Source organism: Fringilla coelebs (assembly GCF_963513975.1).
Source record: "Fringilla coelebs genome assembly, chromosome: 3".
NCBI lineage: Eukaryota > Metazoa > Chordata > Aves > Passeriformes > Fringillidae > Fringilla > Fringilla coelebs.
The window spans coordinates 102,696,574-102,713,240 of NC_140030.1; the positions used below are offsets into that span (position 1 = coordinate 102,696,574).

At 41.7% G+C, this 16,667-nt stretch overlaps 1 protein-coding gene across 1 annotated transcript in view; it reads right to left on the reverse strand.

The window, feature by feature from the left end:
• The window catches only part of FSHR (follicle stimulating hormone receptor), a gene marked incomplete at both ends in the record, with an annotated part of 78,112 nt that overhangs the window by 8,590 nt on the left and 52,855 nt on the right, over positions 1 to 16,667 (reverse strand). Inside the window, 4 exons of the mRNA XM_084202298.1 lie at positions 3,415 to 3,489; positions 3,596 to 3,664; positions 7,081 to 7,158; positions 9,372 to 9,443. Of these exons, the coding sequence (XP_084058424.1) occupies positions 3,415 to 3,489; positions 3,596 to 3,664; positions 7,081 to 7,158; positions 9,372 to 9,443 (294 nt within the window). The remainder of the gene's footprint in view (positions 1 to 3,414; positions 3,490 to 3,595; positions 3,665 to 7,080; positions 7,159 to 9,371; positions 9,444 to 16,667) is intronic.

The window sequence follows — 16,667 nt, forward strand, 5'->3', positions numbered from 1 at the left end:
CTGCTTGAGCACCAGCCAAACCTAAGACGTTCACAGGCAGATGATAAAGCAGTTTGTAAAATTGGTAAAGATGATCTTTGTGTCCATGCTGTGCCCAAAGTTGAGGCTTTACATCCAAGCTCTGAAGGAATGTGCCACCTTCCACAACTGGACAAGGGGCTGTGGCAGCAGAGGAGCAAACACAAGCTCCGCTCCACTCCACTGTGGCTTTTACAGAAGACAGACTGGTGTACTCCAAAATGCTATGAACTTCTTCAGGGCAGGCTGAGAGAAGCCACATCTCTCACAGAAGAGGTCCTGAGGTCCTGGGCCTGTTTCTACAGGAGCTAAACCCAGAAGCTGATGAGAAATTTTGGGCCATTGACTTCTACCTTGGATGCTTGAAGGGGCAATTAGGCTGCAATGAGCAACCTCAATTTTCCCTCATGCTGAAACCTGCCCTCAATGCACTGCCTAATGAAAACTGTCACCAGAGTATGTGCTCGTGAGTCAAAAACTAAACACCAGATTTCTGCTTAAATCCACAGACAGCATCTCTCACGGCATCATTAAGAGAATGTGTAACTTTATAGTTCTGATCAAGAGCATAGGAAAAAAAATGTCTGTGGCTTGTTAGCTAAAAAGCATCACTGCATCCAAATTGGTTTTACACTGTGTGGAAATAAATAAGAATAGGAATAGCACTTAGAAATATCTAAAAGTTTTCTGCATCTTTCATAATCTCTAAATAGTCTCAAAGATATTAAATATTTTTTCCACAAAAATCTTTTTCTTCTTATTTAAGAAACATCCCTTTTTGTGCTCATCATCACACATAAACAGATGTGAGTTAGGGAAAGTGCTTGGCATACCCCTGTGGGTTTTGTTCAGTATGTCTGTGAGGGATAGCTATGGATACACCACTGAACAGTCCCAAAGAGCAAAGACAGACATTGTGCTGTGTGAGTTAGTAAATAACTCCACTGAGTAACCACACACACCTCAGCGCTGAGGTTCTCTGGGATGCTGTTCTCTAGTTAGAGGCTTGATAAATTAAATAAGCCTGATGAACAAGATTAGAAAGTGGCAGGAGGAAATCAAACCAGAAGGCATCAGCAATTGAAATACGTGTCCTTGTGTTATTGTTGCTTGGCTGTGAGTCAGCAGCCTTGACAGCAGCCGGTGCAGGAACAGCAAAATGAATCTACCTTCTCCTCCAGTCACTTCCCTTTCCCACTGGGAGTCTCTGTTGGATTAGCAGAAGTACTGACCAGCTGATGAGCTCTGAAAGACACCTACAGAAATGGCAAAAAATAGCTCCTGGAGCAGAAATCAGAGCAGGATAGGCGGACTGGGGAGAACAATTTTCTTTGTGCTTGTATCTAAACTGATCTCTGCTGCATTTCAGGAGCTCAGCTGTGTGGCTGGGGGTCTACTGGAGCTCTCCTGCAGCCTCCATATGTGGGATTACCAATAAAGAAAAATTGCAAGGCTGGGATGGGGCACAGCCATGCCTCGCTCTGCACTGAGCCAGGACACAGCCAGAGAACCAAGGACACCAGCAAAGGCTGGTGCAAGCCACCACAGCTCTGAGAGGAGCAGCAGACAATTAAATGAAACAGTGCAGCTGAAAATTGAAGCTATGAAACTCCAAGCTGGAAACAGAGTGTACATCTGTATAGAAGGAATATATATATAGTTGTGGGATTTGTTAGCTATTTGATTTACTGGCCTACTGTCAACGCTGAAATCCTTTAACTCAAAATTTGATGTTTTTCCCAAAGAGAGATTCTAATTCAGCCAAGAGCTGTAAGTCTGAGAGAGGAATTAACTTGTGAAACTCTGTAGCCTGCACAAGGCCTATGATTGGTGCTGTCTATTTGTGTTTGTGTTTCTTTCACATTACTTTAATATGATGAATTATGAAATAGAAGTTGTCATTAATTGACTGTATAACACTGGTTCAGGAAGATCAGGAGTTAAATCACCTTGATATTCATTCTATTAGAACACTGCAGTCTGCAACACAGATTTGATTGCAGCAACAGCAAAAATATGATTTGTCCCAGCAAAGATATGATTATGGGTCAATCATTTCCACAAGTGAAAGCACATCCCTGGTGATGGATGAGTAAGAAGGCTCTTCTCTCATGATCTCATCCAGGATAAAAAGGTAATTTCCCATCCACAGAATAGAGGATGTATTGGTAATGGAACAGAAAACTTTTTACACAAATAACTCAGTGTTAGAAATTGAACTATCAAATGAATCTCAACTACAGGCAAATCAATTTGATAAACCTCCAGAATATGATTGCATCAAGGATAGCCTGCAAAGAAAATGCACTTACTTTCCACTACAGGAAACAATGATTTCCCAAAGAAACATCTACAACATTACTGATTCAAAGATGCTCCAGTGTCAGTCTTTTCCAAAAAAAGAAGATGCTTTGAAGAAATAGTGGAAGTGGAGCAGAATGCAGTAAGCCCAGCTCTTTATATCCTAGGTGCACTGACCATCACACAGTGGAAAATGAGGCCTTCAGAAGAGCTCTGGGCTCAACTCAAGGTTAATCAGACATTTTTTCTCCCTTCTTTTCAGATTTGTAACCACTCTAGCATCTGTGAAAAATCTTTCAACAGCTCCAACGACCCCTCTCACTTGTTCAGGGTGACTTTTAGCCCTTTCTGGACAACCAGGGTAGATGCAAAGAGAGAAAGGTTCCAGTGAATCAGTGAGATGAAAAAAAGAATCTCACATCTCTCTTGCAGCCCTTACATGTGGTGGCTTGGGCTCAGAAACACAGGCAGCTGTGCAAATTCATATATTGCTGGAGCCTGTGGCAAACTGTGGCTTGAGGTAATGGTGGCTGGGATCCATGAACATCCTACTGCTGAATTTTCTACTGCTGAGTTCTCGATTCCCAGCTCATCGCCCACCAAGGACATCCTGCTGGAACTGTGTGGGATGTACCTCATACTATCCCAATACCCATCCCTGGAGCATGGGAATTTTGCTTCAGAATTAAGCTGCACAGACGCAGGGGCAGATTTTCAGTGGCAAATAATTCAGATTTCAGCACTAAGAACCACTCACCCAGTCTTGATTTCAAACAGAAAACCAAAGGCATTTTTTTAGCGGATAAAACAAAGCAGAATGACTCCCCTCTTGCACAGTTTATTAAACTGTGGAGACGAACCTGGATGTAAATCTGTCACCTTCAATACTCCCAAAAACTTGAGGACAAAGTGAAAATAAAGTTCTAGACTGAAATTTCAGTTGTGGCTTCCTTTTTTTTTAAATTCAGAACTAGACCTCTGGTCTTGACCTCCAAGGTTTGCAAGATATGAAATCCAGACTGGCATTCATATGTTCTTCTCTGACCTTTTCTAAGGAGTCACTAATGAGAAAAATGTTATCCAACTACTACTTACAAAACAACGGGTCCATTGGCTCCCTGGAAGACCTCATTTGGTAATTTTTCTAGGTTGTGATTATCACTTAGATTTCTGAAAAACACAATATTTTAGGCTGAAACAATCTGAGAATACAAAAAAAATCTTGCAGAAGTTAATATCTTCATTTTTCAGAATTGCAAACAACAGAAATAGTTACAGCTCATCCAGGTATGTTCCATTAAATGCATGATCATCAATGTCCTGAATTCCATTTTTATTGAGCCATCTGCAACAGAGAAAAGGAAAAGAGAGTTGTGTTCTTATTTATGCTTCATGACTAAAATCTATGCAATTCAAAACAGGGACTCTCAAACAAACAAAATCATTAAATGGACATTGAAATGGTGAAATTTCCACAAATCCTGGCCTGTAAGACTCCAGCAGCTGGAGGCAGGCTTTGGAGGGGGCAGACATGAATAGGGTGGATGAGTGCTACCATCAGAGAGGGAAGCTGGAGTAAGTTCTAGAGGCAGGTCAGAGCTGCTGAAGATGTTGGCACTGCTCATGGGTCCACTGGGAAGGCAGCAGAGGAGCAGGGAGACTGGAATCTTTCCTGTTGGTGCTGCCAGTAAAGCCACTCAGCTTTACTCTTAGCAGGATGCTTTTGAAATGCTGGGCACGGCTCCACCTTTGCCAGTTATCGGGGGAAAAGCCTGCCGTGTGCCATGGGCTGACATCCACAGCCAGGCAGGTGGAGGAGGGGGCTGATGGTCACTGAGCCAGGCAGGAGGGCAGCAGGGGCAGCCAAACTGCCCAGAAAGCAGGTGATTCCTCCTACACTGCTGCCTTGACAAATTCCACTCCCTGTCTGCTCTGCTGCCCAGTCCTACCTCCCCAAGCTCCTTTCCCCAGGAGGAGGCCACAGATAGTGAACCTGGCAATTGAAGCTCCTGGGGCTCTCTGCCAAGTTTTTACTCTGGTGCATTAGCTAATTAACGTTTAACGACCTTCCTTCTGTCCCTTCACGGTGCTAAAAATTTACATTTAGGTCAGTTATATTTATCATCTTTACGGGGCAATCTTTCATCTCGCCTCGAACGTCACCCCGCAGCTCATGCCCTCTCCAACAGGCAGTGACAGGGCTGATTGATGGCAGAAATGGCCTGATTTAATTAAACTGTCAGCCAACCTGGACTCTTTTCTAATTCACTTTGAAAGCTGAGCATACAAGTGACCCACTTATCCGAGGTCTGAGGTGGTGAGCTAAGGTCAGCATGGAAATCAGTCATGGCTCTGGCTGAAAGGATTGCTCTTTTGACCATGACAGGCAGATGCACATAGCTCTGTGTCTATAATGTCTGTCAGGCTGGATCAGGAGAGCTGTCACCATCCCCTTCACTTGCCAGCACTATTAGACATGAGTGAGCAGGCATGGAGGAGAGACAGGTCCCTGCTTACAGCATTTGAAACATTTATTATATTACATTGATCTTATAAATTTGTAGCTGCCAGGCTGATAGATACGTTTTTAATCACACTATTAGCCCTGGCTGCATTCTCTCACTGAACATGATGTTAATGCAATGAGATACTAAGGTTGTAAAACAGTCACTGTAGCCACACAGTGTGGACTATATACTCCTGTCACCTGCCTAATAGCATCTGAGTAGTAAAAAGAGCAAAAAAAATTACCCAAATCCTGAGACCTCATTATGGCACACACAGATGAATTCCTACTGAGGCATAGTCTCCCCTCACTTCCACCAGCATCCTTACTGATTCCACTAGCTCTTACATTAGCAAGGTGACAATGGAGGCAGAGATCAGAACTTGGACATGGAGGCTTTTCCTTATCATTTCAAGGTTAGAGCGGATTTTTAAAACTCTAAAATTCACCCAGTGCAAGAGGTCACTGTCCCTGAGGAACAGGAATTTACACCCTATTTCAGGACTGGAAAGACCTATCTTAGAGCCTAAGTTGCATGCAGACCTGGAAGCAAAGTGGATTTCTTCCACAAATTTCTAGCACTTCATTACCAAATGTCTCCTCAGCTCCCACCTGTGCTGATCCCATGCATAGCATAAGATTAAATCCAAATTACTGGTGGAAATATGCTTGGAGCCTTCCATAGCTAAACCTATTAACATGGTTTCTCCCTAGAATGTGGGAGTTCAGTGGGTCTTGGATGATTTCAATCATCTTGCTATGCCTGCTTTTGCTAAATGATGTTGCTGTGACTCTGTTGAGTTGCTGGGACTTCAGTTTTGTATAGAAAAACAGCATATTTGTGCCTAAAATGAACTAAGTTCACCACAGCACAAGGAAAGCCTGATCAGGGACTCTCAAAGGGTGCATGCAGGGCCTCTGTCCCAAATTGGTCTAGGGAGAAGTAAAGTAAAGTAAGAACACTGTCTGATCAGGGTGCTGGAGGCCAGGTCTGCTCACACAGCTCTCGCTGCTCCTGCAGACACTGGTGGCTGTGGGGAGCCTATGACAATCACAGAATCACAGACAATTTGGTTGGAAGGGACCTTAAAGGTCACTCAGTTCCAACCCCCCTGCTATGGACAGCAAAACCCTCCCTAGACCAGCCTGCACAAAGCTCCATCCAGCCTGGCCTTTTGTACTCCCAGGAATGGCATCCACATCTTCTCTGGGCAACCTGGTAAAGAATTTCTTCCTGATATAAGCAATGAAACATTTTGGGGAGAAAGGGGAGAGCCAACTTCAAGCTGCTCAAGTGGCACAGGGAGATCAAAACACAGCAAAACTCTGGGCTATTTATCTTACCCTCCAGTGGTATCATGAAAACAAACACAGTATTTGTTGTGCAGTGCTTTGGAAATATAAAATTGAGAAAAGTCTGTGTGTATGTGTGTGTTTGAAACTTCAGAAAAGTACAGAGAGCTTGTGCATAACTGATAGGGAAAAGGGAGAGATAAAGCCAAATGACTTGTTACTGGCCTCTCTTCATTATTGATGGTCTGACCTTGCTCCCCCCAGAACCAACGTGAGCTCAGTCGATTCAAACCTCGCTTTTCTCTCTCAGTGTGCCAGGTAAACCACATGGTGGGAATTTTTTCCAGTCTGGCCACTGGCTAAGTGAAAGGAAGGCAGCTTGTTAGCAAGCAAACAGTATGTTTTGATATACAGAGAGAAAGGATCAAAGAAGCCAGCTGGTTCATTAAAATACATGACTGCTGAAATCAAATGTAGAGCCAGCTAACCATGCATCTCCAAACTGCATTGAGAACCCACTTGTACCAAGGCATTAACATTATGTACAAAGAAATCACATTTCCACAACATCTTCATACATTCTGCCCAAGTAATAAATGTCTTTGAGTGATGTGTCTGACTGTAAATATTTATGAGTCGTGCCATCCTTTTGAACACAATTTGTATCGCAGGGAACTGTAGCTGTAGGTGTTTAACCTTGGCATTGGTAATTACTAAATTCGCTCTCTGATGTGCTTCTAAAATAAAGAGCAGGAATAGAACACAACAAAAAATCCCAAAAGCATTCATTTGTTTCATGGTAGGGAAACAGAATACAGAGATCTCACAGGCAAGGAGAAATGTAAATCTCAAATTGAATTTGGAAGTGCATGAAAAAGTGCCCAACTCCTGCTATCCTTGACCCTGTTCTGGAAAAGAAATGAGCTAACAAGGAGAATAATGAGTTTGCCATGTCTACTCACAGAATCACACTTTCAGAACTCAGGCCCATGAATGAATTTCTTTCAATTGTACGTATATTGATATTGTCTTGAATATCTCTGAAAAATAAAATACAGTAGAAACTACACCTTTTTGTACTTCTACAAGCCTTTCAATACAATATGCTGGTTCAAACACAATATTTTCCCCTTATATTCAGTCAGAGGAGGTACTGCAGACAGAGGGTAATAACCAAAGTTTCCAAGACATTTTTCTCCCGCAGAGCACAAACCTTCCTGATAAAGAAGGCTGGAGCAAAACATTTCCAACACCCCCATACTTTCCTCCCAAAAAGGCTGAAGACATTAAAATGCATATAAGCTCAGGTCTATAACCCTGAGGTGGATGAAATAGCTCCTCCAGCAAACACACTCCCCAGAAAATGCAATTGGAGGGGCTGCAAGGCCACCCCTTCTCTCAGCCTCCCAGCCAGCAGGAGGAAAGCCATTAGCCTTTCTGGCCTGATTCAGCAGGGCACCTACCAGCCCATGAATCATTCCCCAGCTGATGTCAGCAGGGTTGCTTATAAGCTTTGTATGTGCTTAAGAACTTAAATGCAGGACCCCTGTCAGTGCAATTTGTTGAATGGACAAACAAGAATTTTTGTCTTTCCTCAGTTGTGACTGATATAAAAAATATATATATAAAAAAAGAACGTTCTGTTGCTGGCTCAATATAGGCCTCAAAGAAGTTAAATAATGTTACTCATAATTTAGACTGGGGATATTGCTGTTTCCATGCTGTTTCTGTTGGAAAGCACGGAACAAAATTAATTATCTGCAAAGCTTGAAATTAAGTGCGGCTCCAAAATTATCTCATGCTGACAGCTCCATAGAGCCACAACTCTGCACAGAGTGACACTTAGACAGAGGCTTCATTCAGCAAACTGAGGGCAGCAGGGGCAGGAATAGGGAGGGAACACAGCACCCATGCAAGGGAACTGTATCCCTCTACTAAAGCTCTGCCCTTTATAAATTTCAAGACCTGTCTTTGGGACTTAAATATTGGCACAGCTGAAGCCAAGGGGAATTCTGTTATTGATCTCAGATGGTCCCAGGTTTGAGCTGAGGTCTAGTCTGGGACTCAATCAGTATCAAGGTCTATTTATTGTTACATGGAAGTGAGGAGCTGCACCTAAAAAACTAAAAGGTCTTGCTGGTACAGGACACAATAATTCCTCTCTAGTTAAGAGTGATGATAAACACAAAGGTGTACAGGTGAAAGTCCCTGTAGCGCCACAGCTGTTGCATTTCCTTGATGGTTTCGAGGAGCAATGTTCTCAAAATTAAGAACCTCAAACGTATTCCTGAAAAGGATTTCTTGTCTTATAAGTCTGTACACTATATTCAGTCATTCCTACTATGTTTTATATGCATTTTTATATAATCTGCATAATAATGGCTACTACTATATAATTAAAGCATAATAATGGCTACTACTAAGATAGCCATTAATAATTGCAGGATTAATGTTTCTGCAGGCTGAAATCTTCTAATCAAACATGTGGAGATGCAGGACTTTGTCTGTGAATTAACAATAAATCTTGTCCAAAAGAATGTTTTCAGTTATACTAAGAACTGACTGAGAAATGTATCTCAAAATATTTTTCAGTGAAAAAGAAACCAAGTTTTTCTGATATGCATTTTGTTCTGCAGAAGAAGTGCTTTAGGAAATTAACAGCTTGTTTTCACACAAAATTTTGCACAAATATTTTTTTCCTCATTGGCCATGGAGTTTTCCATAGTAAAAATTTTTAATTTTCTGGACAGTTTTACTGACAGAGGAAAATGGATGATAGATAATCCCCTGAGTCTGGGTTTTGGTGTGGTTTGCTGCTGTTGTTGTTATTTTTCTTTTCTTTGTGATGTGACCACTTCTGATGGAACTCAGCTCTGAGATCAGTGACTCTTCCCATGCAGGTCAGAAAATTTTCACCAGGTGGCAACAAATTTCCACTGCCACCACCCTGGTTTGGATTTCAACTTCTGGAAGAGGAGTTGAAGGCTGTTATCTGTCCTCTGGGCCACCCAGACACATGCTCACACTGCAGTTAAAGGAAGAGTGGTCTGTAAAGTGCAAGTTCCAATGCTTGGTAGAAGGGAGGAGAGAACTGAGACCTTCTGACTATCAACGCCTGCAAAATCACAATCAACACGCCACTGCAGAGCTAACAAATGAACACGTGGGGAATCATGTCTTGAAAGGTTTTGATGGAGCAGGAGAACACTCAAAGGCAGCTTTCAAAAAGTGAAAACCAAACATTCAAACTTACAGCAAAACTTTCTGGAAAGAGTGAACCTTGTGGACAGCGGGTAAAAACCGAAGGCCGGTGTTTGATATTAACCTAAGGGGGAGAGAAGATGAAGATTATTCAGTCTGCCCCTGGAAAGAAGGCAGCAATTAACGAAGAAGAAAGGATATTGGACTTAAAATGGTTGTCACAAAAGGCAAAGTTAAGCAACAAAAGTGGGGTTTCCCTGTAGGAAACTTGGCATTGTAATTTAAAAAAGTTTTTGTCCAAAGTACAAGCTGAATTCTGCTGACAGAGGTAAAGGGAGAAGCTCTGCCTTGGATGATCCCTCCTGATGATCTCAGTAAATTGTCCATATTAATTTCCCAACATATTCTAAGAAATCAACTGCACTGACATGAGATAATTATTTTCATGGTAGCTGTTTTAAGACAAATGTATCGACCCATGACAATTTTAACCTTCTACTATAATAGAGGACACATTAATTCTTGGAGAAATTAATTGATGAAATTAGGAGAGAATTAGGACATTTTACTCCCCAGCACCTTTGGTAGTGAGGAGCCAAACCCAACATTTCAGCAGTTTGTGCAGCTGGAAACGGACCCAAGCCTCTGTCCTTGGATACTGATACCCTCCCACTGCACCGACCATCACTGGCCTCTGCACTGCGGCTCTTGTCCATGAAACACCACCCCAGAACTGCTGATTCTGAAGGGCAACCCTGTGCTCACAGCCAGGGAGGTCACAGGTATCCAGAGAGATGGACCACATCTAATTTAGTCAAATTTTGCTATCCAGAGCAGCAGCAAGGTCAGGAAAAATGTGATGTTGCTGTGCAGCAGGAGATGACAGGTGGCTGCTGATGGCTGGAAGGAGGGGTCTGTGCTGGAGGGAGGAGTTGGGGTGGGCTGGCTTCTGAACATTTGGGAGCTCTTCCCAGACACCAAGAAGTCCGTGTTTACCCCACCAAACATAGAGAAAATGTGGATTCTTGGAAGTTAGATTATATCTTTGTGTTTTTAATATATGAGACGGTAAAGAAGGTGACTTCTCACTGAGAATATTGGTTTCTTAAGGAACACAGGATATGTGAGGTTTTTTTAATCCTGGCACTTAAAACAACATTCTTTCATTATTAGATGTGATTTCTTTTTTTTAAACAGAATCATTCCTGAATAGCTGAATTGTGATCAAAGGACTGGTTGAGCCTGGAAAAAGGTAACATTGTTCATATGATGTTTTTTTATGAACCTAGATTATTTCAGGAGAGTTGCAGTCTTTCAGGTTTCATAATTTGAACTGAAACTGGACGCCTCCATGTGACAACCAAATCCTACATTTGGGAACTCAGGGTGACACATAAGTCCATAAAAAAGTCATTCACTTGCATAAGTGCTGCTCTGAGCTCCCTGAGATGGTATCTGGGTATCCTTAGATGCTGAAAAGCCAACTTTGATCTGTCTCGTCTTGTAACAGAAAGCAATAGTTCATATGCAGGGAAAAATTAAAGGAGCATTAGGGAATATTCAAGAAGTCAATTTGGGAAAGTTGCTGAAATGTCAAAACTGTTTCATCTCAGGATTCAGAGTGGTCTGACATTGCATTAACTTAAAAATAACAGCTGTCACTGTGTGACCAAGAAAGCTCCCCAAAAATGCCTCTGAAAAACTATTACATATAGGTAAATAGAACACATGATTAATGAAGCAGCTGGATTATACAAGGCCCTTGTTGCTTAAAACTTCATAAAAGGACTTTGCCAAAAAAATCAGAAGCAATAGGAAAAGAACCTGTAACTCCCCCTCAAAATAATTTAAAATACACTCTCTAAATCACTGGAGATATACAGGGTTTTAGTGGAAACCTGCCTTTAATTTTAAATGAGTCATATGCTAAAAATTGGTGCAATCCTATTTTACAAGCCCCTTTTAAACACAAATTATGGCATACATTTTCCTTAGCAGGAAAATGAAGGAGGAGCCTCCTGCCAAGCAGTGTGTGGCTACTGCAGGGCAGAGAAGACGTAAGAAGCTTTTCTTTCTACAGTCCTTTTCCCAAGAAAATCTCAGTCCTCATGGTGCAGCAATGGAAGGTGACAGGGCTCGAGCCTCTGCTATTCAAGCACTGCTCCCAAGGGCAACTTAATCCCAGCATATCAAAATTCCACACTGGTTATCAGGGCTTTCACCATACATGGGAGGAAAACCATCGCCAGTGCCTTGGGTTAGCTCTGATCTTTCCAGTAAATCCAAAGTGTTCAGGGCTCAATTTTCACTGGTGTCAACTGAGCAGCATGAGGTGAAGAGGAAAGCATCTTTGACAAATCATTAGATATTGAAGTAAATCTACAGGTGGTACAAGGCACTGATTGCACAGAGGCACAGAATGGTGATTAGGAGCAGGAGAGGATGGTCTTTTAATTAAACGCAAAAAAAGGAACTGAAAAAATATTTAGCTAGACTGCAGCCTAGATCTTCCCTCTCTTTTTATTCCACCAGCAAATCTCCAGAGTCCTTTAAGTGGATAATCTTTTTAGAATGTAGATAATCCAATTTACTGAATATCTTTCCTGCAGGACAGCTTTGTCAATATATTTACCATACAATGTATACATCCTTAGTAACCTCACTTTAAACAAGTGTCCTCTTTAATCTGTGTTATAACTGAGACCCCCCTTGCCATGCATAAACAGCTTGGTGAGAAGATTTTTTTTTCCAGACTGCTGATGGCTGCTTTCCAAGGTATTAATTGTCTTTCTGAAAAGGCTTACTAGAGTCAGCACTTAAGAAAACAGAGCACCACAATCAGCAGAGAAAAAAAAAATATTTCAGAAATGAATTCCTGGAAGATTCTGGCTGCTTATCTCCAGATAGAGCAACTAATCTATTGGGTTTTTTGGTTTTTTTTTTTTTTTTTGTGCCAAATTGTAGGAGCTATTCTGTCAAATCTGGGAACACACTTTGCCTCATCAATTTACTGTGGGTATTTGCTAAATTGCAAACACAAGATAGGCAGAGATAAACACAGCTTCACTCAGGGAGCATTATCTTTGTGTCCCTTAGTCACACTGGTCACTTGATGGTGCTTGTGAGCCTGATTGCAGCAGGACATTCCTCTGATTCAGGTGTCCCAGGCTTCTTAAATCTGCAGCCCCCGCTCCTGGGGAAAGGTCTTTAACTGTGAGGCCAAAGGAAGGAGTGGAGCATCACTTCTTTTTATTGAAGAGTCAACTCCAAGAAAAGGGTCAGGAATTCTGTGGGGTTGGCTGCCCCTGCAGCAAATGCAGATTTGTGTGTAGGAAGCACCAGACAGATACAAGTTGCTGAAAGACTTTGGAGTTGGGCTCTGCTCCTTCTGCAGGTAAAACCTATAGTTTTGGGACCTACATTTTCCCTCCCCTCCAACAATTCAGCTGTATCCCCTCGAAATTAACCTGAAAGGAGGGTTATGTTCAAATCTTTGTATTGTGAGCTGAGATTGCTTGATACAGGACATGGACACCCCTCAAAAATGAACCAAAGGACATGGATCACATACGAGAACTAATTTTGGAAAGAAAATGAGTTTGAAAAGCCATCACTACATTATTAAGGAGACTGTGCCACAGGTCTCCCTAATGAGAGCCAGATAAATAATCTTGTACCCATGAAAAGGTCAGTGAGTTACCATTTTGAAGCAGCCTGTCTCTCTGGCATATACCCAAGAAAACCAATTAGCAATTCTTTTCACTGCTTGTAAGAGACTGGTGAGAAAGTTGAGGTTGCCTGTTTCTAGAAGGCTTAGGCTGCTCAGCTCTGTGTTTTTTCAGCATTTTCTTCTCCTTTCTGTTTTTGCCATACTGGTAATGATGATGCAGGAGACAAAGGGAGTGACAAAGGGGCTGGGAGGAAATGTATTTGTCTCCAAGTTGACAGAGATAAAAGCATATTTATATTCAACAGCTGGTGGCCATAATGAACCCATGAAACTGATGAGGGGACTGACAAGGCTACCTAGAGCTTCTTGCCTGCCCATAAACATGACCCAGTGGCTATACAACTATTTTTGTAGAAACACAGAGAAAGCCTTGCAAACAATGTGTTGCAGAGGTCATTAAACTAATGGGCTGTAGTACCTGGGCTCAATTTTGGACATTGAGACTGATTATTTATTTTTCTCCTCTGAACAAAAACCACCAGTAAATACAATTTTTTTCTGAAAGATTTTCTGCATTGTGTTTTAAGAGTTCTGCTATAGCCACAGAACTGTGTAAGGAATCAGAGCACGTGTCTTGTACCCTGCCAGACTGTCCCCATAGCTGGGAGCTTCAGAAGGACCACAATGATCCAAGGATGGGCAGGTACCCAAGTCCTTGTGCTTGAGATCCTGGTTGAAGCTTGGTCTCTCTGTACCTCTTTGCACAGTCAGACAGAAACACCTAATTTGTTATGTGACAGGATATTGATAAAACCATGTGCTATTCCTTCCCAACTCACAGCAATTAATGTGAAAATTAGGCAGTGATGTAGAGGTTTACAAGTTTCCAGGTTTTACAAGTTTCCAGGTTTTACAAGTTTCCTTTCACGGCCTTAAAATTTTTATCATTTCTGCAATAGCTGCTCCACACAGATGCTTTACCCTTTTATGAATTATTTTATACTATAGTCCCACATGTTTACAGCCTTTTGCTTGTGTGTTGTATAAAAAACCCTGAACAACCACCACAAAACCCCACCTAACTGAACAGAAAACCCATCAATCTATTAACCTAACCTCCTCAACATCTTACCTTATACTTTCAGTATAGTCTCTTCCTTGCATGTCAAAGGAAGGTGAACATGAGCACTGGGTCACCTTTATCAGATGGTGTTTTACAGCCTTCTATCAAGGTTTCTGCTTTCTCATTAAATTAACTACCCTACCCTTTCAAACAGCAAAGCTTTCTGCCTATTCAGTTTCCAAAAGGGCAAGCCCCATTCAGGGAAGCCAGGGGATGGAGAAAATGGCATTTTTCTTCCAGAAATGCAGGGGAGAGCACGAAGGTGTGGCTATATGTAGAGAGGTGGTTGAAGCATGTTGATTTGAGCATGATGTTCACTGCATGCAGAAAGTCCCCAACGAGAACTTTGTGTCCTGCTCCCAGTCCCTGTGTTGGGAAATGATGTGGCTCCACTGAAGCCAACAACATTGCACAGATTTATACCCCCAGCACATCTTCCTCAACCCTGGTTATTAGAACAAACCCCACGTTCATCTGTTCAGAAGCTCCCAGCCAAAAAACCTGCACTTTTTGTACTCTCCATAGTCATGCAAGACTGGGGAATTTTACCTCCTAAAATCCCACAGAGGGGATGCAGCATGAATCCATTAGTGGAGTAAGCACCTAAGATGGATTTTGTGAACATAAATCAGAGAAAAGCTTTGGTACAAGAACAAACAGGAATTAAGGGGCCGTGAATAAACTAGAGGAAATCTAGTTACCAAATCATTAAATTTCTGGAAAAGCCTCTCCTGGAAAATGGAGGAAAGCAGAGAACAGTGAAGAGCATCAGGAATTTCAATAAAGCACTTAATTAAAGGGATATGTGAAGTGGATCTGGGAAGGAATAGGATGCAGCAGCTGGAGAGTCTCTTCTTAACCCTCCATGCTCACAGGAGAAAAAAAGCCTTGAAAAAACTTCAAAATGCAGTTTCCTCTGATATCAACTAGCAAGTAAAACTCACTGAAGAGTAAAACTAGGGGAATGGTCAGGTAGAAAAACAATCCTCTGTATTTTCAACCTGTTGCTTCTACAGGTCATAGGATTGCTGCTGCAGCTGAATTTTTACATAGGTGGAACCTCTGAATGTTTGAGTCAGCATGCACAGGAGAGTGCAATGACCAGTGTTCACAAGTGTTCAGCATCCACTAGTGCCAAAAACGTTCCCTATTTCAGATATTTAAAGTGTGAATTTACCTTCACCTATGATTTCTGTGTCCCATATTTAAATTCTCACTGTGTGTTCTTTGGTATGTTCACATTTCTGCTTCAATTTCATGTGAGATAAATGCGCTCTCATTCTTTCCACCCATCTGTGCATCTGACAACTGTTCTGGGGATTTTACATGGGATCAACAAATGCTGTGGTTTTGTTCTTAGGTGGCCAGAGTTACTCAAAGACAGCAGTGACCTGAGTGACTCAGGTTTGAAATGGGAGGAAAAAGGCACGATACCTCCTCATGACAATGCAAACTTAGAGCTTTATTTCCCCACTATCAAGAGAAAAATCTGTGTTTCAGTTATGCAAACACAAAAGTTAAAGTTTACCAAGGAGTCTGATTAATTTTATAAAGTGGGAATCAGTCGAAATACTGGGAAGAGCAAAAATCCTACTCCAAATCTAGACACATATTCCAGTTCAATGGGGGTTTAAACCGTAATGGCTTCTGTAGTGCTAAATACACCTTATCTCCTAAACTCCAAGTCTTAAATCTCAAATCTTAAAGTAAAAATTTGAAGCAATGCCCCTTGGCATTTTTGAGCCCAGAACCTGTCAGATACTAGTGATTTTCAGAGACTTTAAACACTCCTTGGCTTACTGGGAGCTATGCTTATCAGACCACTGACCTGATTTCTTACTGTCTTTATAAAACCTCTAACCAGACAATTAAATGTTTCCTTTTATGCACCTAAATGTAGAAACCATGACCAGGCTTCTCACATGAGTAAGGAAAACGAGGCTTCTTTTATGAGCAAAGTTTCTTGTGACAGTCAGGAAAATTAGGCAGGGTTTATGTGTTCAGGTGGATGGACATACAAAAGTTAAGTTGGTAAACTTCTGGGTGAATAAACTGGTATCCTGCTCACCAAAGGAGCAGGATTGTTTCCATTTCAGCTGTATAAGCTGCCACCATTAAAACCAACTAGTTTTAAATGGAGTTCACTGTAGTTCATTGGGGTTCTAACACAGAGGAGAGATCATCAGTCACATTAAAACCATGTGCTTAAAGCAGTGAAAACATATTTGAGTAACCAGCTTACTGTGAGGATGCATTCAGTTACCACTGAATTTTGATGGCAACTCCACAGAAGCAGATGTGGCAACCACAGCAGTGCAAACCACATTCTTGGTGAGGCTGGCTGAGGAAATAAAGCTGTATATACAGCTTTATACAATTATTTTGTATCTGTATGCAGCTCTATGTTTGTATTTTGGGGATCTAATCATCTCACATCAGGCATTTATGAAGGCCATGGCTACAACACCACCTTTGCCAAAGAAAAAATAATCTGAATGTTTAACATCATGTATGAGACATATGACAGAAGGCAGCACCACTGCAAAGACTGATGA